Genomic DNA, 23,761 nt, shown 5'->3' with positions numbered 1-23,761 from the left:
TTTTTTTAATGGCTCAAAGCAGCTTACAGCACCAACAATTGTTACTCATATGGGTGGCTTTTCGTGTGAATAAATGCTCTCATTCATAAACCCTGCCTTGGTCTCAAGGCTTACTTCATTCTCCTCCTTCCATTAAGTCCTGCTTCCTTTCCTGGCACCCTTCCCAGCTGTATTACTTCCCTACATGACCATGCAGTCCTTGCCTTCAACAATAACCCTGACCAGGCCAAAGTTGTATCCACAGCCATCTTACCCTTTCCTTTAAAGGCTTGGGATGCTTCAGAATTGAAATCTGCTCTTACTAAGAATTAAAGCCATGGTCAGATACAGTCAAATGCAGAAGACGGCAGATCCCAGAAACTAACAGCAGGCTGAGGAGAGAGCTGGGAGCAGGGGAGAGAGAAGCTACGGAACATGCAGACAGCAGAAGACATGCTGCAGCATCCAGTTCAGCCTCTGTACTCAAGACCTCTGGGCTGGGGAAAGCTGCTACTTCAAAGAGGTGAGTTGGGAACCTAAGGACGTGGAAGCAGCTAACTGAGCTAATTTTGGCAACAGTCCAACTAAGGGAAACAACTATGTGTTTCAAATTTGAGAACTGGCCTGCATCCAAGATGTTATCGGAACACAAGAGAAGTTTAGCTATGCAGCCGTGAACTCCACACACAAGAAAACACAGTGTCTGAGCAAGCCCAGCATTTAAAACAAAAAAACCAAACCCACAAAACATAAAATACAATACCAGAATTATTTAGAGAAAGTTCTGCAAGCTATCAACTGAATTTGTTACCAGACCTGATACTAAAACAAACATAACTACCTCCTGTGGAAGGGAACGCAGCCACAACTGAACTTACAGCACATTTCACTACACACTCACAAGCACACTGTTTCTTTCACTGGAAACTACGAGGAAGAAAAAAAAAAAAAGGAACTGTGGGTGGAGAAAGTGCTTCTGGCTTCATTTTCTTTTTCATTCAGGCTTTGATCACTATGTTTAGCACGTGAAAAATTCCTCAGTGAAATAGTGGAGAACTAAATAATGACAGACTCAAGATGCTTGGCTCATCTCTCTAAAGCACACAGCGTCAGCCATTTGATTCTTAATGTGTGACAGTTTTTGCTTTTATTCATATCCTTGAAACAAATTTAGAGATGTCACATTCCTTCCATTCTTCACCTATGATTTGAGAAGCTGCCTTGATTTCCTGTTGCAGCTGACACTGCCCTTTAAGTGAATGGAAACATTTGATGGAAACAGCCAAGGCAAAGTCAGTCTCAATGCCAACAAGCCAAGAAAGTTTATCCTTCGGGAAGATCTGCTGCTAGAACAAGCCCCTGACAGTGGTGCCTGAAGTCTGGAGCTGCTCATGGGGGAAGGTAAGAGTTGGTTCAGCACAAGAGATTTACAGACAAAACTACTGTCAGGTTGCTTAATTGTAGCTCAGACCTAAAAAAATGTTGTAAATCTGTGCACTGAAAAAAAAATAACAGACACAACAACCTCACACATTTCTTTAGACACAAAATACGTAAGGGGCTTCACATCCATCTCTGCTAGGTTTCATGAGTAGATCCAATTATATTCAGGGCCATTCTCTGTGATAGTAATATAAATACTGAAAAACAAACTCTTAAACAGAAAAGTTTATTAAATCCCCACTCTAACTGCCCTCTCTCTCATATTTTTCGACTAGCATGTGACCCACTCAGAATTTACTAAAAGCTCATGCCAAGAAGTTTATGAAAAAAGCACTGTTTCAAGGGTTCAAGATTCGCTTCCATCTACTCGTATAGTTCAAGGTTCTCTTCCTAGGAACCTGGAAAGCTTCCTCTGATCAACTTGCAGACTAATCCTGCTTGTCCACGGATCCCCAGAGAAGTTAAATGACTCTGAGCCACCCTACCTAAACAAGACTTGCACACTTCCCTGCAATTTCATGGAAGAACCAGCCCATGTCACAGAATCACAGAATGGCCAGGGTTGGAAGGGACATGAATCTCCAAACCCCCTGCCACACGCAGGGCCACCTACCTCCTCATTTAATACTAGACCAGGCTGCCCAAGGCCCCATCCAATCTGGCCTTGAACACCTCCAGGGACGGGGGCATCCACAACCTCTCTGGGCAGCCTGTTCCAGTACCTCACCACTCTCTCTGTAAAGAACTTAGTATATTTGGTCAGATACTACCAAGCAATCCCCATAGCAGCCCACACAAGGCACGAGTGCCATCATCCAGCTTAACCAGAGCCAAGAGAAACAAGATGGCAGGAATAACTTAAATTCCTGCTTGTAATTTATGAGTCCCACCTGACTGCTGAACAAGGGTGTTAAGGTTCACCATGCTGGCTGCTCACCAGTTTTTATGATGCAAACTTAGATAAAGGGCACCATGCTCACGGAAAGTCTCTCAAGAGCAGTGGTAAGAGCGCTGGAATGGACAACAGGATGAGCTGGTTCAGTTCTTAACACTCTGAATGATTTATTTTCTGTTGATTTAAGAGGTTACTGATCTCAGTTGTCTTCCTATACCTCTGCCACAGCCTGATAAAATACAAATCTGTTGCAGAAGATTAGAGCAGAGCTCAGGGAGATAACTTCCTAGAATCTCAATGCAAAACACAGGAGATCATGAGTCAGAGTTTGAAGGCTCTGCCACAGACACCCAAAGCAAGCCAGAACTGGTCACTCATGCAAATCCTTCTGGGAAAGAGAAGGAATGGCATCCTTCCTCTCCATTCACTGGTCCTACTTGAATTTCACACCAGAAGGCCTGCCTGGAGAAATATATGTTGTTTTGGTGTTTGTTAGTTTGTTTTAAACTGCTTAACAGAAAATTAATGAAGTTAAACAACAACACAAAAAAAAAAAAACCAACAGAAAAACCATTATCATGCACTCACTGAATTCCCAAGTACAGAAGGCAGTGTTTCAGTGCAACTTGTAATTACAAGTCTTTTCATGCAGATTAAAAAAAGTCATTTTATGCAGACATGCTGGAAAAGATAGGATTCTCCAGGACACATGATTTTATATGAGAAGACACTGTTTCAAAATTGGTAGAGCTGCATATGAAACACCCCTCAATCCAGAGATTCGTGCAGAAGATCTTTTCATAACCTACACGAAAAACTATTTCATAAACTATGAAAAAAAAGTAAATAAAAGAGAGAGGAATAACCAGTAGAAGTGAAAATGCAGACAATTCTTATTACTTTTTTTACTAGCTGCGACCACAGTAACCCAATCTCATGTCATTAGTGAAGTGGTAGGGAACAGAAAATGGGCATGAACAGCACAGTCTTCTATGCCAGCCACATGGACAGTCAGGCAGGACTCTGCTATTTTAGCCATGTTTTGGCCCAGCTCCATGTCTCAGCTTCCACCTAACGTCATGGATTACAGCAGTGATACCCCAGAAAAAGGCATGCGGTGCATACTTCCCTACTACGTTGGCGAGTGCCTGGCAAACACTATGTATGAAAACAAGGATTTCTCTGCTGCATACAAATTACATGGGCCTTAGGGCACAGAAATCTACCTGCTCAATAATTTACGGTTAGCCAATGAGTTGAATCAATTTACAAACAAGCATTAAAGAATGTAACAACATTACTGGCTTCTCAGTTATGTGTTCATCTGAGTCTTAGAAAAAACAATAGGCTAGCACTGCACTGATTTCAAAAATGTCCTCCTCTAGAAGTCTATGCACTTATTTAAATATATTTAAACGTAATCATATAAAAGATTATACAGCTTTTTGAGTGTACCTCACTAAATAAGAGCAATCACGATCAACAGATTGGGAGTACATCCCAATTTTACCACTGATGTATTTGGGGTTTTTGTCTGCACTTTTGTTTGCTGTTTGTTTTCATGGAAGAAAAACAAGGCCAGAGAAACATCTATTTGGATAAAGGCAAAATCCAAGTGTTAATAGTGTGTTTAAGTGGATTTTCAGGGATGAAGAAGCAAGTTTTTAAAAAACAGTGCTTGCAAATAGAAGCCTACAGACAGAAAGACAGTCAAGAGGTAAATTCACTGGGAGAATAAACATAAAGATCACCTTTAGTCAATCCTTACAGCAGGGAAAATAGGACAGCAAAGGATTTTGAGAGGTCATCTGGTCTACCAAAGCAGCAAGTTTCCAATATTTTGGTCAGGACCAGTTATATATAATCTATCAGTACTAAAGATGGGAATCTACTGCAGTGCTTCAGAATCTTTATGAAGGAAATCTTCCGGTTCTTAACAAACCTAATAAATTTCCTTCCCTGTTACAATTTAAATCTATTACTTGCAGTATCCATACTAGACATACAGAACAATTCCCTCTCTCACAATTTTTTAAAAATATGTTTACAGATTCGTGTATAGTCAGCCCTCTTCTCCATACTAAACATATCTTTTAACCTTTCATCACCCAGTTATGTTTTCCTGGTCTATGACCATTGTGTTCCTCTGCTCTGAATTTACCTCAAAAGATAAAAAGAATTCAGCTCTACAGGAAACGAGAAACCTTCCAGTTTCTGCACAGTCTCAGTACACCTCTTTAGCTTTATAATGACACCTAAAGACAGATGGAACTTTCTCCACTAAAAGAGCAACACTTGTTGCTCATGCCTTCTACATACAGTTATTTTCTCAAAAGAAAAAATAATTGGATTAGTTCAAGGAAATGACATCAACTATTATCATACGCCCCTCGTTCCCCCACTTCATCCTCCCTATGAAGGACTTTAATGATCATCTAGCAAAAACACCAACTGTGCACTGTCTGGTTGTGAGCAATAGGGCTGCAGCTGGTTGACGCAAGACTGCATTTAAATGAATGACAAAGTCTCTCCTAGAGAAAGAACTGGTCCAGGGACATTGCTCATCAGTTATTGTAAAAAAGTGTACTGATTAAATGAAGTTAGATACACTACAAACACTGTCATAGAAAAAACACTTCCTCTCATTGTGTTTAGCCAATCTAAATGCCTCAAAAATCAACAGTCTTCGTTATGGACCCCAGTGCATCCCATCAGAAGATAAGTTGAGGAACAAAGACTTAAAAAATTACAAGAGAACAATTAAAGTGACTTAAAGGTCTAAATCCCACTTCAAGCTACTCAAACTCTCCTTCTTATTGTGTGCATGGTACTTGGGGGTGGGGAGGTGAATTAGAGCTATTTCTCAGAGCAAGTTATTTGCAACAAGGCAAACAGCAGATTCCTAACTATATTACTCTCTTTTCCCACTTTATATCTTAAGATAAAAGTTTTATGCTTGACTTTCCTTTGCTGACAATATAAGAAAATATAAAAAAGACTTCACTTGCCAGAGTATACATCTATGCCCAGCCTTCTTTCAATTGCTGATATTTGGGGATTTCCAGGAGAAAGTGTTCTAACTTTTGTTACATGCTTCTTGTTCTGCTTCCTTCCACATTTGGCTACTATAATCTCACAGGAAGCATACAAGATAAAGGAAAGGTCTGACCATCAGACGCCTGTCTCAATTAGTTGCAGCTCCATGATAAAAAAAATATAAGAATCCTGAATTCCAGACACTAGTGTGGCAATGCAAAACTCCTCATAGATAGCTGCAAAATGGAGTTCAGAACTAAAAAGTTTAGGGAAGCTCCAAATAACACTGCAAAAAGAAAAGAGCATTGGAGCTGGAGAAGAGTTTATGCGACTTGCCATGGTGGAGATGCCTTCCCATATATACAGATAAGATCACAGCACTAACACTTGTATCAATACAGTGTTCTTAAAACTGGAAAGAGAATCATGCACCCCCTTTACCTCCTCCTCGCCCCCCCCCCCCAAAAAAAGTGTTTATGGAACATTACACAAACACAGTAAGCAGAAAAATAGTTCAGAGTGTTGTGTTGAGAAGAGTTAACAGAACACACGCATAGTGTATTTGTTACCATAATGACTTTTCCACGATTTTGGTCCTGAAAACCTCCTCCTGGTCCAGGTTTACAGTACAGTAGCAATCCCTCATCTTGTTTGGCCCCGGGTACGTAGGAAGATTTTTGGCTTCACCTGAAGACAAGAAAGAAAAAAAAAGACAGGATTATATGTTAAGAAGTTACCCACAAATTTATCAGCTATCAACTAATGCAGCATCAGGAAAAAGGCTGAAGTGAAATGCTTCCTAAGTGATAAGTCTCTATTAAATTGAGCAGCAGCATTCTGTTTCCAAGACAGCAGCTCCTGACAGCCCCCAAGTTCAGAGTTCAGCAGCAGCTAGATTCGGCCACAACTCAGTTTATTGCCTCTGCTCTGTTGGCATGTATCTGGGAGCATATTGCTTCCTTCCAAACTTTTTTTTTTTTTTTCTATCAGTCCACCCATAAGATGCCAGGAATACAAAACAACATGGTAATAAAGCTTTCCAATTCAGCCTGCTGATTTGATCTTGAAGACATTATTAGAACCTGGCAAATGAGGACCGACTCTCAGCTCTATTGCTTGCCCAGATGCTGAGATGGAAACAAGCCACTTCAGTCAGTGCCTTATGCCACACACACACTGGGCTTTCAAGCACTTGGATGAAGTAACCAGCACTAAGCTGCCTAAGATCCTCATACAAAGGTACCATGCACGGAAGCACAGTCTAAGGGAACAAAAATTTGTTTGCTAGTAGCTTAGGAACTCTAAATGACAGTAACTGCTATAACTTCACCTTCAGCTGGTGCAGGAAAAGCATGAATTAACACATATTTCATGTATCAATTCCTCACTTCAGTGTTCCTCTGCATAAGTTCACTCCCAACTCAGCTGACACAACTTGTTAGCCTTCTTCCAACCTCCTACAGAGCTGTGAGACGTGATATTAAAAAAGCTGGCTGCACGGTAATTCGCAGGTGTGACTACAACATCTGTTAGTGTGCCCGGTGTGGCTCTGAATTAAGCCACAGTGCTAGCAATGGTTTAACTGCAACAGTTCTGGCCAAAAATATATTGAGGATTACTGAGGATTGGTACAACCTGCACTGAATTCTGTTCTGCTGTGATAAAACTCCATCTCTTATCCGTCTGAGGTCAAGCATCAAACGCACTAAGTTGATAGATGCCAAGCTCTGTGCTCTCACACTAAAACCACGTGAAACCAGCCTCTTCTCTGAATGATTGAGTGAAGATCCCCAGGGAGAGCACGTGGTGACAAGATGAGTTTCAATAGATGCACAATCAGGAGGTCTTCCCCTGGGGCTGCCATGCTATTCCCACAGCTCTTCCAAGAGAACCAGACAAAACTCGTCATGCTCAAAATTGAAGAGGGAAAATAAAAGTAATTCCTCTTTTTCTGCACTTTTCCCACTTCCCACTCCAACACAAACGTACATAGAAAACTACTTTTGGATTCCACGTGCTTGACTCCTAGGCAGCTTTCTGATGTGCACAACAGTCATTTAAGGGCTTTAGGCTAAGACTTCATCATATCAGAGCACTGTGTAGGAATCGTATTTTAAAACTCAATTCTCCTTTTTAGTAGACTTAGAGAAGAAAACCCACCAGTATTAAAACCTAATGCAATGCAAATGAGAATAACCAGTGGCATCAGCCAATGCCTGCAGTCTGCAAAGGAAAGATCACCATCACAACATTAGAAAACGAGACACACAGGAAAGAAGGTATTTTTTCCCATTTCACAGAATCATAGAATAGCCTGGGTTGAAAAGGACCACAATGATCACCCAGTTTCAAACCCCTGCAGGATCACCAACCACCAGCCCAGGCTGCCCAGAGCCACATCCAGCCTGGCCTTGAATGTCTCCGGGGATGGGGCATCCACAACCTCCTTGGGCAACCTGTTCCAGTGCGTCACCACCCTCTGTGTGAAGAACTTCCTCCTAACATCTAACCTAAACCTCCCTTGTCTCAGTTTAAAACCATTCCCCCTTGTCCTATCACTGTCCACCCTCATAAACAATAATTTTCCCTTCTGTTTATACGCTCCCTTCAAATATTGGAAGAAAGAAATTATTTTAAAAGGCACCGAAGAGCCACTGAGGCCAGAACAAGGGATTAACTGACCAACCCCATGTATTAATCATGTTACTGACTTGAGAAGGAGCTTGCAAAAGAAGAAATGCAGTTTATTCCCAACACTGCCAGCAACCAAAGGCTGTTTAGATTCCTCTAGCACTGACTAGCTGAGAAAGAAAAATCTGTCAAGCTTTCAAGCAGAGCTAAAAATTCAGCTCTCCAGCCAGACATTTTATGTCAACAAATGCGCTCTGTTAGAGCCTCAGTTGCTCTTCAGATTCCTCCAAGAAAAAAAAATGTTCCTCTACAGCACTGCTTTGCTATCCACAATAAAGCTGAACAGTTTGGACAGTATTTCTTCAGAAAAAAGAAAGAAAGCACAAATCACTAGGTACAGTCATAGAGTCACGTAACATTTCTATATTCCAGATCTAATGAGATCAAGTGATTTGGGCAAGAATTTCATAGCAGACAAAAGGTCCAAACACTCACCTTTAAGACCTTCTGAATAAGAAACAGGAGTGTTTCTTAAGATGTCTAAGACTTTGACAGTTTAACATGGATGCACTTTGTTTTGAAGTGTAAGGCTTCCATTTGGAAGCCCTGCGAGTAGAATAATCAATATAAGTTCACAATGGTTTTTCCCTCCATCCCTGCTATTGCACACTTTTAATACAGATGATCCTAACTGATCTGTGTAATGCACTCAGCTTAGCACCGAGTAGCTAAACTTAGCAAAACTAAGTTCAGCTATGCAAATAGTTCTCATTAGGTATTTTGGATAAGTCCCTAAAAAAACAGACTATCTAATTCTGAATACCTCACTGACCTGCTATTTTCTCCTCATGAATGGGTTACTACAGCCTAAAAATGGACTGCTGTGGCAGCAGAGACAGCTTACACTGATCTAGGCAGTGAGCACGCAACAGGCTGTAACAAAGGAAGATAAAAACCTCAGAACTTCCTTGTTCTTTCCAATGTCACACGTTCCTGTTCTAGTAAGACACTGGCAATAAAAAGAAAAAAAAAAGGACTCTCCTGCAAATACAGCAGAAAAGAGCACTGCTTGGGTGCTTGTGAGCATAACCAATGAAAACAAGCTCTAAAAATATTCATGCAAAGAAACATATATACATATATATACACACATGTATGCATGCATTTCATTATGGTTTTGCAACCTTAAACTGGAAGCGCCAGGTATTTTTCACTGAATGCAGATACCTGGCGTTGTATCATCTTTGATTTTAAGTATTTCCCCAGGTGCAGTTTTCTGGACAGCACAGAATGCCCAATTGCCAGACAACATTCCTACCCTTCTGGAATGAAATTTGCTGCTCCCACGCTTCTAAGCATTAGATCACCTCCATGTACCTGCCAATCTAAGCACGTTCACAAAAAGTTTGTGTCAACAAATTTACCTTGTTGTCTCTAACAGCAATATACTTGATTTTATCAAAAGAGCATCACTTCCAAAACTATTTTAAAAGAACAGCAATCAATCAAAAAAACAAACAAACAAAAAAAACACATCAAAAAAATAAATTCAATAAAAGCAGCTGAGCTTCCCTTAGTGTAGCATTTGACTTCAGGGAATACGCAGAAAGACTTGGAATCTGAAAAGGGCAAGATATCCAAACCAGCAATAAGAATTCATTTTGCTGCTGCCGTGTTCGGGAAGCTCTCTCCAAACAAGCTCTTGGGTAAGCATGTCAAGAACAAAAACAGAGCAACGATTTACCAAGAATGAAATGCTGCTCCTATTTTTTGCCAGGCTCTCTATACTGATACAGATGCTAGTATCTGAAAAACAAAACAACAACAAAAACCCACACCAGTATCTCAAACTTCTTTAATGTTTTCTCTCTTTCAGAAAAGCCTTATTCCTTCAACAGCCAGAAATCAAGCCAAAGCAAAAAAGGAAAATACATGTACACACCAACAGATCTGATTCTCTACCAGAATTTATCCTAAAAAAATTCCTCATGCACAAAACCCAGCATACACATAAAAATTAGGATGCTAGAAAAATCGTTATTAATACTTACATTAAGTTTCATTAAAATGGAAAATATAGTACCACTCAACAGCAATTAAAACATGCAGAAATACCTGGATGCAATTCAATTTTGGGGACTGTGTATGGATTCCAAATGATCAGAAGCTGTTGCTTTAATTTTGAACACTGAGAAAGCAGTTAAACATTTAATTTCAAAATGTACTTTTTTGGTGGGTGGTAAGATGCACTTGTAATTGCAATGGCACAATAAGAATACAGTGAAAAATAATTCATTTTAATATCATAGAATCATAGAATAGCAAGGTTGGAAAGGACCTACAAGATCATCTAGTCCAACCATCCTCCCATTACCTTTGCTACCACAAGCTATTAAACCATATCTGGTAGCTCCTCAACCAGACGCCTCTTGAACACTGCCAGGGACTGTGACTCCAGCACCTCCCTGGACAGGCCATTCCAGTGCCTGACCACTCTCTGAGAGAAAAAGTTTTTCCTTATGTCTAATCTAAATCTTCTCTGGTACAACTTGTGGCCATTTCCTCAGGTCCTATTTATCACCAGCAAAATCAAAAATGGCCACAGTTGGAAAAATTCTATTTGCATGGGGAAACCACTTTTGCTACTGAATAGTCCATGTGGTAATTACCTGAAATTAACATAATGTTTGAAAGCAGAGTATGCAATTATACTTGCACATAATTCCAATATGTAGGCAAAGTGTGTATAACTCAAAGGGGAAATGTTCAATTTATTTCTGCCTTTCCAAAGAGGAAAAATCAATGAAAAAAAATATAATCTGAAGCCTCCAAGATTACAGTGTAACCATTGAGTTATGTAAGTGTTCTCTAGTGTACTTCTGTAATAAGTTAAAAATCACTATATGCTTTTTAGGCAGTATATGCTAGGTGTCAAAAAACGTTCTCTCCACATAACTATATGGGTCACTCAGCCTGCAAATACAATAAACCCAGAGAATTCATCACTTTGCTTCATCTGATATTTGCATTAAAAAAAAAAAAAGAGATTTGCTTTAGAACAGATGCGATTAGAAACACTCTATCTGCACAACAATCCCTCTTTGCTCCAACTGTGGACATTTACGCAGGCGTACACTTTGCTCTCACGAAGAGACAGATTGCATCAGATTTCTAAACCAGGTCAAAAATAGCCATCTGTGAACAGATTTTGATGATCTGGAAAATGAGATTTTTAGATGACCTGTTCTTAATGTAAGCCCTTGCCTGCCAGCCTCCTTCCACATGAAACGATTATTATGTACAATACTTAGGGAAAGTATTTCCTCAACAAAACAATATTGATGAGCTGTGCCTTTACAGCTACCCCACAACAACCCAATAGCACAGCACTGCTTCAACAAGCAACCAGCAAGGAGACAAACCATAACATATTAATTACTAGGTTTTAGACAAGACCATCATGTGAAAACCCTCTGGGCTTGGCAGAAATAAGCAGCACCAACCCCAAACCCTTTGGCACTAAACTGAAGACCATTGTAGTACTGATGCCAGATGATACCTCAACAGCAGAAGCTTCTTATACCCATTTAGATGTAGTGTTTATAGAGGGGGGTTTTAGCTCCTTCACAGATCAGAGACAGAAACATTTGGCATCCATTAAGATCCCTTTTGCACGATGCACTTCAGCATTACACGCACTGTTGTACTGCTATACTGACACTCAGTCCTCTCAAGTGAGTAAACTCAATAATCATGGAATAATTCAGATTGGAAAAGACTCACAAGATCACCAAGTCCAACAGTTACTGTGACCGAACAAACCCCACCACTAAGCCATGTCCCTGAGCACTACAAACACAAGTCTCTTAAATAGGTCTGGGGGTGGTGAGCCCACCACCTCCCTGGGCAGCCCACTCCACAACCTCAGCACTTTCCCCGTGAAGAAATTCTTCCTTGTATTCAACCTAGATTTCCCCCAGCACAACTTGAGGCCAATTCCTCCTGTGCTGTTATTCGTCATGTAAGAGACTCTCTTCAGGCAGATGTAGAGAGTGACAAGGTCGCCCCAGAGCGTCCTCTCCTCCAGGCTAAACAGTCCCAGTTCCTGCAGCTGCTCCCCATAACTCTTGTTTCCTACTCCTTTCAACAGTTTTGTTGCTGCACACACGCAGTCAGCTCAGTGCCCTTCTTGTAGTGACGGGCCCAAAACTGAACACAATACTTGAGATGTTTTACCAGTACTGCGTACGAGGCGACAGTTACTTTCCTGAACTTATCTATAGCAGTTACGAATCTTCATCTCAGTCTTTCTCTCATCCAAAACATGTACTGAGACAGAAGATTACAGGTCTTTCTATAATCTGCAACAAAAGCTAAACCTAATCAACTGCAGCCTATAGACTTGGACCTATGACTCTGAATGGCTGGTAGCTGCATTCCCTTTTTCCTGCATGTGTGTGAATATTCCAGTTGTCCAGCATCACTGATTTCCAGGCCTTCTACGTTCCTGAAAATCCATCACACATCATCCAAACTGCTTTCCTTCACTATTCTGGATGTAATAGAGGCAGCTGAGGATCTTATCACTGGAGAGCAATAAAAACCTCCAAACTGGCATTCTTACTTTTCCTGTATGAGGCAGCATATACAGAGGAGGCTCAAAAGATCCTGTAATGACATGTAATGATAAGTGCTCACAGCACAAGGGCTGTTAATCAAATCCCAGAGCTTGGTAGGAAAGATCTATACAGCAAACTCCATGAGAGCTGCTCTCAAAATGAAGAGCTGCAATATCATTTGATTTTGTGCAAGAGGAGAAGAACAACTCTCCTCAAGTGATTAATGTAACTGGTTGCAAGCTAGTCGCCAATATATGTTTAGCATGGGGAATCAAGTTTCTCAAAAGATTCCCTTAGGATAGTAACTTAACTCCACAAAACAGAAATTGTTCAAGTCCAGCTGTGTTCTTTAGAAAATAGAAGCTATTCTGTGTAAAAGAACACTTGAAGAGATCACTTTAAATGAGGATATTGCCAGGAAAGAGGTGGACTCAAGGAGTTTTGATCTGAATTCACAGCTTTCCTGCTGCATGCTGAGGTAAGCATTCCAAGTTTCTTTGATGTGACTTTCTTGTATTCCTGCAGAAGAACTGATGAATTAACCAAACTGCCTCCTTATCAGCATTGATACAGTATTAGAGACCGTTTACATGTACTACTTTTCAACCCAGCTTGTATTCTGAAGATGATACTTTGGATCAGAATGCATCTCATGTGACTTCCCAGCTGCTTTCAACAGAGGCTCTTGAGGTTTTTCCTACTGACTGCAATGTAGGGATTGGATACAGGTTGTTCTGTGCCTCTGCATCGTGACCTTCACGTTGGTATTTTTTTTTTTTAATTTATTTATATTTTTTATTAAAAAAATATAATCGTTTCCTAGCGTTTCTAAAGATCATCTCTCAGCAAAGCTGAAGTCACTGAACATCTGCTGTGGGAGGCCATGAGGGAGAGAGAGGGGCAGAGGAAGTAACTTTAAACAGGCCACTCCATCACAGGCAAACAGCTAGCAGTTTCAGCTATTTTTGGAAGAACAGTATGAGGCAGGAAACACAAGCGAATGATTTACAACATCAAACAAAACGTGACCAAAATCCAACATCAGTTCAACTGCTCCCTTCTGAGAGTTTCTGTGCTCTGCTTATAACTACCTTCAGGCGCCTCATCAGCACTGGAAACCAAAAGTAATGTTCTCAAGTACATCGGTGTAAGTGAAAGTTTATGTGAAAGTAAGTATCTGTTTTCACCTATCAACACAAAACCAGAATCCAGATGACCAAAAAACAGGTAATTTTATACATCCGCGTATATTCCCACCCCTTCCCCTCCTCTTTTTTTTTTTTAAATGTAGATCAAAAAGCCACAGCTGTGTGGGAATAAAAGCAAGCAGTGAAAAAGGAATAATGCCCCCTCTCTTCCAGGACATTAATCACTTCTATCACCAACAGCAAGCAACTAAAAGCTTTTACAGTAACATGAAAAATAAGAATCTGTCAATGGCTGTCTTTTGCTTACATAAAAAGCTAATAACAAAAGAAGTAATTGCTGGAAAGTTGAAGCTTTACCAGCAGTGTTAAGAAACTGTAACTTTCATCCAGTGAATGACTCCGTTGTCCATAATTGCTCATGCTTTAGAGCTACTCTTTTAGAACTGCCTTCTCTAACCAAAGTTTCACAGCATCAAGTTTAGGTCAAGTTCGTTTTGGTCATCTGGCCCCACAGCATTCAAAACAAAACCTTGCTACTGAGAAACACGGTGACTCAGAGCAATATTGAAAAGTCCCCAAAAGTTAGGGATTAACTGCACAAAGAGCATCTTCCTTTGTACACTGAATACTTCCTAGCACAATATTTATCACCGTGAAGGAGAAAGGTTTTGAAACCTCCCCAGCTTTCTTCAATCTAGCCTTTCTTCAGAGTGAAAACTTGCAGAGAGCAAGAAGGTCAAATTCATTTCTCTACATAAAGATCCAAACCCAGAAATCTCCAAACCTGCAGTAATTAGCAACTTCCTGTAAAGTCAAGAACAGCCAAGTCTACAACTCATTAAAGCTTTACATGCTTTCAGTACTGTGCTAGTCCACCTACACATCATGCACTCCCTTGTACACAATGAGCATTTTATATACTAAAGAAAAAATTAACAACAAATCCTTCATTACAAGAAAAAAAAGTGAGGTCATCAACAGTTCTCAGATTGTACATGTGGGGAGCTGAATGAAAAAAAATAATAATTCAAGAACACTCTAGAATTTCTAGTTGTCATTTTGGCTGACAAACACTATATTGCAAGACGCCCAGGTACTGAACACAATGCTCAGATGAAGGTACTACATTAATCACTCACAATTTTCATTTTGCTGGATCCTCATTTACAAGCACTTTTTCCAGTAAAGCAAAGATTTATTTCACTGTTGAGCAGCCTGTATTGCACAGATGCATGCTGACAACGCACAAGATTTTATGTAGATGCTGCTAATTTCTTCCTGCTAGTTTGCAGCCCCAACTCTCTTCAGTACATCTTAAGCTGCATACAAGCATTTGAGCTTGACGAACAAATTGATCACTTGCCGGTTTGAAATGCTGTACAATTACACTTCAAGACTGCAAATTAGCAAGGAATCATTGCAACTGGTTTGCAGACCTACTGATCTAATTGTGGAGAGAAAAACGGACAACGTGGCTCTACTCAAAAGCCCAGGCTGCCTTAGCTACTGCCGCCATGCATTTGCCACACACGTTTCTAAAAACAGCTAGATACAGAACAGCCACACACTGACAGCACTGGGCTGTGGCCATCCAAAATCCCAAACGTTCAATTTGGCATGTAAGCAGACTCAGTAGAGATTTATTTTTAAACAGTAAGATTCCTAACTTGTTGCTGAAACGGAATTTTCAATAAGAAAATACAGTTGCAGAGAAACAAAGTGACCTACACGTAAGGAAGCAAATCACAGCGCCAGCTACTCGTCTTCTGCATTTGCCCTTTGCAGACATCTTCCAAAAGTTCTGCCAGGCTGAGCTGTCACCTGCCTTGTGTCACCTCGCAAGCCCACCAGCACATTCCATCAGGTCTAATGGGGCCGAGGGACACATGCAGAAGAACTCCCAACGAAGATCAAGTACTCTGACAGAACTTCATGCAGTAACTCATCTCCAAAGGGCAAACATTTCTGTGTAATTCTACCTCCTCCATTTCCTAACTGTTTCTTGCTTTCAGAGGACAGAAGTACTTTGCCAGCTTAAGTATACTTGAAAAAAAATTGGTATATTTTGGCATGACCTCAATAAAGTGCCTTTTCTTTCATAGATCAGCGACACCATCCCACCTTACAAGAATAAAACATAGCATCCAGCTAATCTGGATGTATTTTATATTTTATCTGTATTTTTGCAACCTACTCTCAAAAACATTCAAATGGTTTATTTCAGATTCATATAAATTGAAAAGTATTATTAATGCTCCATGCTTTTAAGTTATGTACTGGAGCAATTTGTTTCCCTTTTCCCAGCATCACCCATTGTTCACAACCCTGAAGTCCATACAAGTCTAAAGTACACGTGTATGAATCAACCCGAGTTGAAGCCTTTGAAAATGTCAGACTTGCAAGCTCATAGTGTACCTGCTTCCTTTTCAGTATGAGCTGTACAGTTCCACCCACAAGTCTCAAGCAGTGTGTGGGACTGGCTGATTGGTGTCAAGCAAAACTGTGAAAAAAAACCAAAAAGCCTACTCGAAGGTCCCAGTCTCCTGGGTGGCAGTGCCTTAGGGGAGAACATTTCAGGTAAATTCTGTGAACGTGCAAAAGAATATCACCTAAGCAGTCAGTTGTTCTTGCTTGACCTGAAGTCACAGGGTCAGAGCTCCACCTCAAAACATATAAAGCAATTCACTACAGCTGAAGCTTTATCTCAACATACTCACCCTGCACCAAAAAATAACTGCCAAAATACAGGATCAGATTCTCCTCCAGAATAAGCAAATGTAACAGAGGCAAATGAATTTCAAAGAAATACAGGTTCATTTCGTTTCAGCCGTTATACAGAAAAAGGAGCAAGAGTCAAAGAGAGCCCCTGAAGAAGCAGAGCTCGTTGGGACCCATCTGGAGGGTGAGCATTCTTCAAAACTGCCAATGATTTTTGGAAGCTGGGCATTCCCTATGAGCTGCTCATGCACACCCACAAAGTTCATCCAAAGTTGAATTTTTTAATGTCTGCTTAGCCACTGCATTCTCTGTGAAGCAGATGCATGACAGAAAAACTAGCAACGTGAATGAATGCTTCCAACAGTTTTGAGTGTCCAATAGCTGCAAAAACCAACTGAAAACTGAGGGCAGAAGCAGAACTCTACAAAAAGCTACGTACACAAAAGAATCCCTGTTTGAACTTCCTGTACATAATCTCATTTTCTACCTCATCAGTCTGCACCTCTGCCTGATTTATGAGCATTTTCTTATCAAAACACTGTTAACAACTTAAAAGATGGAAAATATTGCTGTTCAAAAGAGCCATAATCAAAGTTTAATGCGGTACATTAATTCATCTTCCCTTCCACTGAGGCTTTCATCTATGAACTGTGACAGTGTTTATTTAATTTCAGCAACTTCCAATACTCCCCTACTGCCTTTCAAGGCACAAAACAGACATTGCTCCCAGTTCGACATGATGCACAATTTAGGTGCCTGCATTAGCATCTACGGTTCATGCAGGCTTCCGCCTAAGATGATTCAAAGCACAAACACAGTTTTGTTTTTCTGAATTACATTTGAAGAAGTTCCTCTTGCTGGCCATTGACTAGACAGAGAGCACAGCCAGCTGCCAGTTCTGCCCAGGCTGAGGGCTTACAGCCACATAGTACACATGTTCTCCTGGATCTCCTTTGATCAGGCACCTCACTTTTTTTGCACGGCTACTCTTCCAGGCTCCTATTTCTCACATAGAACCAGCACCCACAAAATCCTACTGTACCAAAACAGAGAACTTCCAGAGCCTTCATAATAACATATTTCACAATAGGGATTGGAAACTGCCAACACTGTCCTAGCATCATTTGAAATGTCCACCTGATTCCAGCTCCATCAAACATTTCCAGATACCAGGAATTCTGCTGAGTGAGTTTCTTTCTCAAACACCACTACAAACTTGATAAAAATCTCATATTCTTATCATTAAAAATGAGAAAATTATGTATGTTTCACAAATTGTCACTGCCACAACTGCAATGTATTTTTTGTTCTCCTCAGCAGTATAGTGAAGCAAGTTCTATTTTCAGCTTGATTTATTTTAGCACACTGGACTGCTAGAAACTCACCTGCATTACCGTTGATTCCAAGAGTCCTGAATTTAACAATACACTAATTTCGGTGAGACTCCAATCACGTATCAGTTACCAGGACTAAAATACATTTCTCAATAGAACGATGCTGCTGATCTCAACCAACAAGCAGAGGCAAGGAAAGAAAAGAGAGAAAAAAAAAAAAACAACCACCACGTAACTGGTCAGCAAGGCATCAACCTGCGGTACAATTTATTTTTTAAACAAGATTTCTGTGACTAATCTGATCTCTCTGAGTGCAGCAGCATCACATGAATCTCGGTCAGAGGAACAAAACCAAGAACGAATGACTCATTGTGCAGGCAATGTGATGAGAACCAAATGCAAGACTGTCCAACTTCAGTAACTGCGGGAAGAGGAAAAAAGTGTTTACTTCTTCTCTCCTCAGCCTCGAGGACAGATAACACAGGCACAATAGTGAAGAAAAACAAGCAAGAAGAAGCTGAGTGGAGCACGATCATTTATTTTAAAAATAGTGATCAAAACCACAGGGTTCTGGAGTTACGTAGTGCAGATGTGTGCATTTAAAGATGTTAGTGGTATAAGCTGTGGAGATTTTTAAGAAACACCTCAGCCAAAAATACCATTTTCCCCTATAATTTCTAAAAATTCTCATATGATTAAAATCCATACTTACACGGAAATTTATAACTTTCCATGGAATGCCCAGAATCCGGCTGTTGTTGTGTTTTTTTTTTATGCAAAGTATAAAGCGGGATATTAAAAATGGAAAGCAACCTTCTTTTACTAACTGTGCAAAGTATTAACGTAATGAAACTCAATCAATGTTAGTTTCCTAATTTTCTCGTAGTTTCAGTCTCTCAGTTACTCATATGAGCTGCAGAAGAGGGGTGAGCGAGATGTACTGCCTGTAAAGCACTCTGGAACTGCTCAGTGCATTGCATACTTACTGCTAGTGACAAAGCAGCGTTCAGCTACTTATGCACAAGTGAGGGAATTAAAAAGTAGTAGTACAAGAGGGGCAACTGGCAACTGCTCTGAAACACGTAGTCAAACTTCTGTTTTTATAATATCACTATTAGCTCCTAACTCTGCCTCACACACACAAACCTGCTCTGACAGCTTCAGTAGCGAAGGTCCAACCGTAGCCAGATGTGTACGGATGTAGATGACACTCCTTCTCAAAATGATTGAGCCCAAAGAAATGTCCATCCACAAAAAGGCAGGAATAAACTTCAGAAAAAAAAAGGGAGGGGAAGCAAAGGACACTTGATAGGGTGGAAATACAAATGCAAAATAGATACAGAAATGTGATGTTAACCTCAGTTAATAAATCTAACACCAAAAGCTTTTCTCAATCAAACCAAGATCCAACTTCACAGTTTCAAGGTGACACAGCTATTCAGTGGCAATGGTTTGACCACCAACATTGCCTGCCACACGCTGCTTGCAGATGCAGCATGTACTACCTCTATCATCAACTTAAAAATCAAAAGCAACCAGCCCCTCACATTTATTCCAAGGGTGAACTCACACAGTCAATGTTAATAAGCATCTATTGGTCAAGTTATACCTGTGCAATATCCATTTAACTTTAAACAACTTCCCAAAAGCCCTATGTGAATTCACAGCTCATGAAAGAATCGCAGACTGCAGTCAGGGCATACTTCTGATAGTCACATGCAAGATGAAGCTGACTTCTGGATTATATCACACACTTTCACTGACAGTAGGATAGTTTCTCACCGACATTTACAATATGCAGCTGCAAAACTTAAAGCATGCAAATAGGCATACATAACCAAAAGCTATTTGCTGGATAAAAAGATGCCATTTTTACCTTTTAGGGTAGAACAGACTTAGGAGCCAAACCCGTGGGCCTGAGTAGTGAGTATTTTTAATGCTGGGGGATGGGGATGCATACACCAGATATTTGGCTAACGGAAAAGATCAATGCTTCTTTAGAAAAATCACTAAGAGTTAAAAGCTGTTCAACGTCAGTTAACCCCTTACTCATGCCCACACAGTTTCAGGCATGATCCTACTTGTCTTTGAAAAGCAATACCACATAGCAGAGCTCTTCTGTGCAAGAAGTTTGTATTCCCAAGCAAGACGTTAGCTCTTTCAGTTAAAGATCTGGATTCCATCCCAGTTCTGCTGTAGACTCCATCTGTGCTTGTGCATAATAAGGCAGGCAGCTAACTCCTGTACTCAAAATACCTCCCTCTGTAACACTTCATATTCGAAACACAACTTGAGTTCCTCAGATGAAAAACTGCTCTGGAGAATTGCATTACAGTATCTGCTAATGCAACTGCACAACATGTTGCAGAAACTGCAGGTGAGGGCTAGCTACAAAGAGGCCTGTGAAGATCACCCAGCCAAACAGATGTTGCTGCACAGCAAGAAAGGATCAACTATACCCACTGGGGCTCAGAAGCCTCCTGCCTACTTATGTGACAGCACATGAGGAGAAAAATCAGACACAAATTAGGATTTACCAACACTGAGCAGGAGCAGACAAAGCATCCGGACCCTCTGAACAAAAGAGTAAGGCAGACAAATGGCTCTCAGTAACCAGGAGAGGAAATATCTTACCGCTGGCAGGATACACCTCCTAGTAGCACTGCTACATGTGCAGAGAGATAAAATAGCTCCCAAAGGCTTTACTGTACAAAGCACATTCAGATATGAGAAAGGTACCATAGGAGCTGGAAAGCAAATTGCCCAGAAAGGCTTCAAGACAGCAATCACTTTAACAGTGTTCGTCTTTCCCCTCATGGGAAGGTGCCCAGAGCGTGCTGCACCAAAACACTGGGGCAGAGAGACTCTAAGCTAATGGCCATGGGCACAAAGAACAGAAACACAGGACAGCACAGACACAGTCCCAACAGCTCCCATCAACGTCTAAGTTCATCTCTAAACGCTCCAGCACTGTAATATCTGGAATAGCCATAACCCCCACTCTGTTGTCAGATCTGAAGCAAGCCACTGCCCTTCCAGAAGGCAATCTATTTGTGAATATGAATATTAAAAACCTTCAGCGCAGGAAAACTTTATTTTTTCTTGGCTCCAGATCTAACTTGTTCTGAAACTGAAGCACTCCCACTGCAAGCTCCAAGTGAAGCAGAGGATACCCTTCTGTGTGGGAGAACAAACCCAGATTTGCCATTTGACCAAAGATAAGAAAGATAAGCAAAAATAACACTGTTTAAAATTTTTTTATGTATATTCACTTAGGTGATAGCATTCTGGATCATTGACATTTATGCATTTCCTTGAGAATTTTCATAGACATTAATCTGAATTTTCTCTCCTTTGAAAGCCAAATAAAACAGAATGGGTTTGTGTAATAGTATGTTCTTGGCACATACAGGATATTCCTCTGGAGAAAGATAGCAAATGCTATTTAACAGCACAAAATTGGCAGGAAATCTCAAAGGCAAGTATTATACCTAATTTTTAATATTAACTGATCTGCAAATCAGATTGCATTGCAGTCTCTTACATGCTACAATTCCAACCATCATTCCATCCCAAAAGACAAAAAAGCTAAAAGGGGGTTATCCAGGAGGCAGTTCCACACCTGTTTCATCTTCCCCTCACACCCTCACGTGTGCTAGATGAACTCATGCTGCAGAGCAGATTTGGCCGAACAGAGCTCCTGTACCCGTAAGATCTAGCACAGGAGAGGTTCCTAATGAAATCACGCCACAGATATTCGCCTTGTCACACGAGGAGGGCTGCAGTGACAGCACACGGGACAGAACATAAAGAGCTTGTGTGACCACACAGTATTAGACATGCATTTCTAACAGGTTTATGGTATGCGTGCTCTTGAAAAAAATGTGAGGCTGCTGTCTCACAGCAACTTAAGACTACAGGCTCACTTTCAAGGCTATTCTTACTAGCATTGTTCCATAATGCCGTCACCTAAAGAGTCAAAAACAGCAAAGCCTCTAGCCTATTCAAGTTAGCACTAAAACAAGAAGCCTCTCTACTTATAAACAGGTCCAATTCAACCAGCACCCATTCTTACTTCAGCTGTACGCTACCTGGCCACCACTTGATGCTCTCCGCCAGTCAGTCTCCACTGCTCACCTACTGCTGAGCCCTCTTACTTCAAGTAACTAATTATCCAGCAAAGGTCTCCAAGTCTAGTTATATACTCAGAGAGGAAGCGTTGAAGGAAACCTATCTGTGCAAAACAATAGTGAGTCTTGTTCATACTGCAATGCCGAAGCTCAAACAACCTGATTTAAATGCGATTTCACAAGACTGACAGTCAACTTGTCTGCATTCATTCGGTCTTCCCTTTAATTCAGCTGAATCACAATCATCACTTTGACTGTACGTTATGCTGTGTAGCATCTCTTTCCTCAGATCCTTCACTCCTTACTAAAACGAAGACTAAAATACAACCAGAAAACCCACAAGGGAATCGTCGGCTGGCCACATCAAGCACGCTCATATCCTACTCACTGCCAGCAGCACTCATTCTCCATCTGAGAACGAAGCACTGTGCCCAGAATGGTATTTTCTCTGCGTTTCTCTCCAGCTGCCCCCACCACAGCACCCAAGGGGCGGAAGCAGCAGAGCAGCCCTCTGCATGCACGCAGTTGCAGGAAGCTCAGGGTGCTCCCTTTTCCCAGAGCTCTCCAGCTATGCTCAAACCCAACTCTGCAGGATACGCACCAGAATCACTGCTCTGCCAAACCAAAACTCTGAACAGTTCCTACCGTAAAACCACATTTTCTTCCTAAATGGAGCATTTATTCATTCTGGTACACATGCAAGCTGAAGGTAGGCAGACCTATTAGACTTTATTAAAATACTGTCTTGAGATTATTCACAACAGCTGTTTCCTCTTCAGGCTAGAGGAAAACAGATGGCAACATAACAAGAGCTAGATAATTTAAAAAAATTAACTCTAAAACATGGCACTTGTACAGGATTTCTTTCACTCATGCATCTCCAAATGGGATAGTTAAAAAAAAAAAAAGGAAAAAAAAACTGCTGCCAAATGTTATTTTGCTAGTAGAATATATAACAGCTTGATAGCATAATTAACATACTAAAAACAAGGGCAGAACAAAGAATACATCAAATTGCACAGAAAAGAAAAAAAAAATTGCAGGTTGCACAGAACCCTAGATCACAAAGCTGTCGCTCTAGATTCCCTACAAAAACACTCTGAACGTGGTTTATCACCTCCCAAACACCAATGGAGCATTAAGATGGGTGTGGAAAAGATGGGTGTGTTCTTTTCAGTATTTATTTGCAACTTCAATCAAGATTCATAAGAATGGAAAACAGAATGAAAAACATCGTAAGCCATACTAATTATCCCTGTGAACATAATGAGGGGATTTTATTTGCATCGGTCTGGCAGTCCAACAACTGCATTTCACACGCGTTCCTTAAGAGCAGAAGAAACTATAAATACATCGCTATTACATTTTAAACTTAGGCTGAGGGAGACCACATATTACTGAGCTACCACATGTCGAAACAACTGTTCAAAAGTTTCTAAAAATTCCTAGCAAAACAGCAGTATTTCTTGACAGGCAGCCCTGAATAAACCCAACTGCTTGCTCCTTGCACTGGACCAAATGAAGAGTAAGGCAAAAAACTTTGAACAGAACAGAAGCTGTGCTTCTCAGCATACACTTTAAAGAAAAATGAAGTTTAAGGGAGTGTGAAAGATTTCCCTTTCTTGTTTTTTCCCTCCTAAGACACTCTTAGGTATGGTTTTAGTGGAGCCCAGTACTACCAGCCCAGTTTGTAAGTCTCGGTAGCATATACTGGGGAGCAGAAAAGGAAACACAACTGCAGTTCACCGTTTTGTGGGTACAGTATGTCTCAGAAATAACTACTTGGTTTGGTACACACTGAAGAACTTGCAACTTGTGCCTTTTTTTT

At 40.7% G+C, this 23,761-nt stretch overlaps 1 protein-coding gene across 1 annotated transcript in view; it reads right to left on the bottom strand.

Moving 5' to 3' along the window:
- Positions 1 to 23,761, bottom strand: part of RASA3 (RAS p21 protein activator 3) — a 175,118-nt gene that overhangs the window by 91,985 nt on the left and 59,372 nt on the right. The window contains exon 2 of the mRNA XM_010728350.3: positions 5,923 to 6,040. Coding sequence (XP_010726652.1) covers positions 5,923 to 5,999 — 77 coding nt within the window. The 5' untranslated portion in view covers positions 6,000 to 6,040. The remainder of the gene's footprint in view (positions 1 to 5,922; positions 6,041 to 23,761) is intronic.

This window comes from Meleagris gallopavo, chromosome 1, assembly GCF_000146605.3.
Source record: "Meleagris gallopavo isolate NT-WF06-2002-E0010 breed Aviagen turkey brand Nicholas breeding stock chromosome 1, Turkey_5.1, whole genome shotgun sequence".
Lineage (NCBI taxonomy): Eukaryota > Metazoa > Chordata > Aves > Galliformes > Phasianidae > Meleagris > Meleagris gallopavo.
The sequence above is the reverse complement of the archived record's forward strand: the minus strand, read 5'-3'. Positions and strand labels throughout refer to the sequence as shown.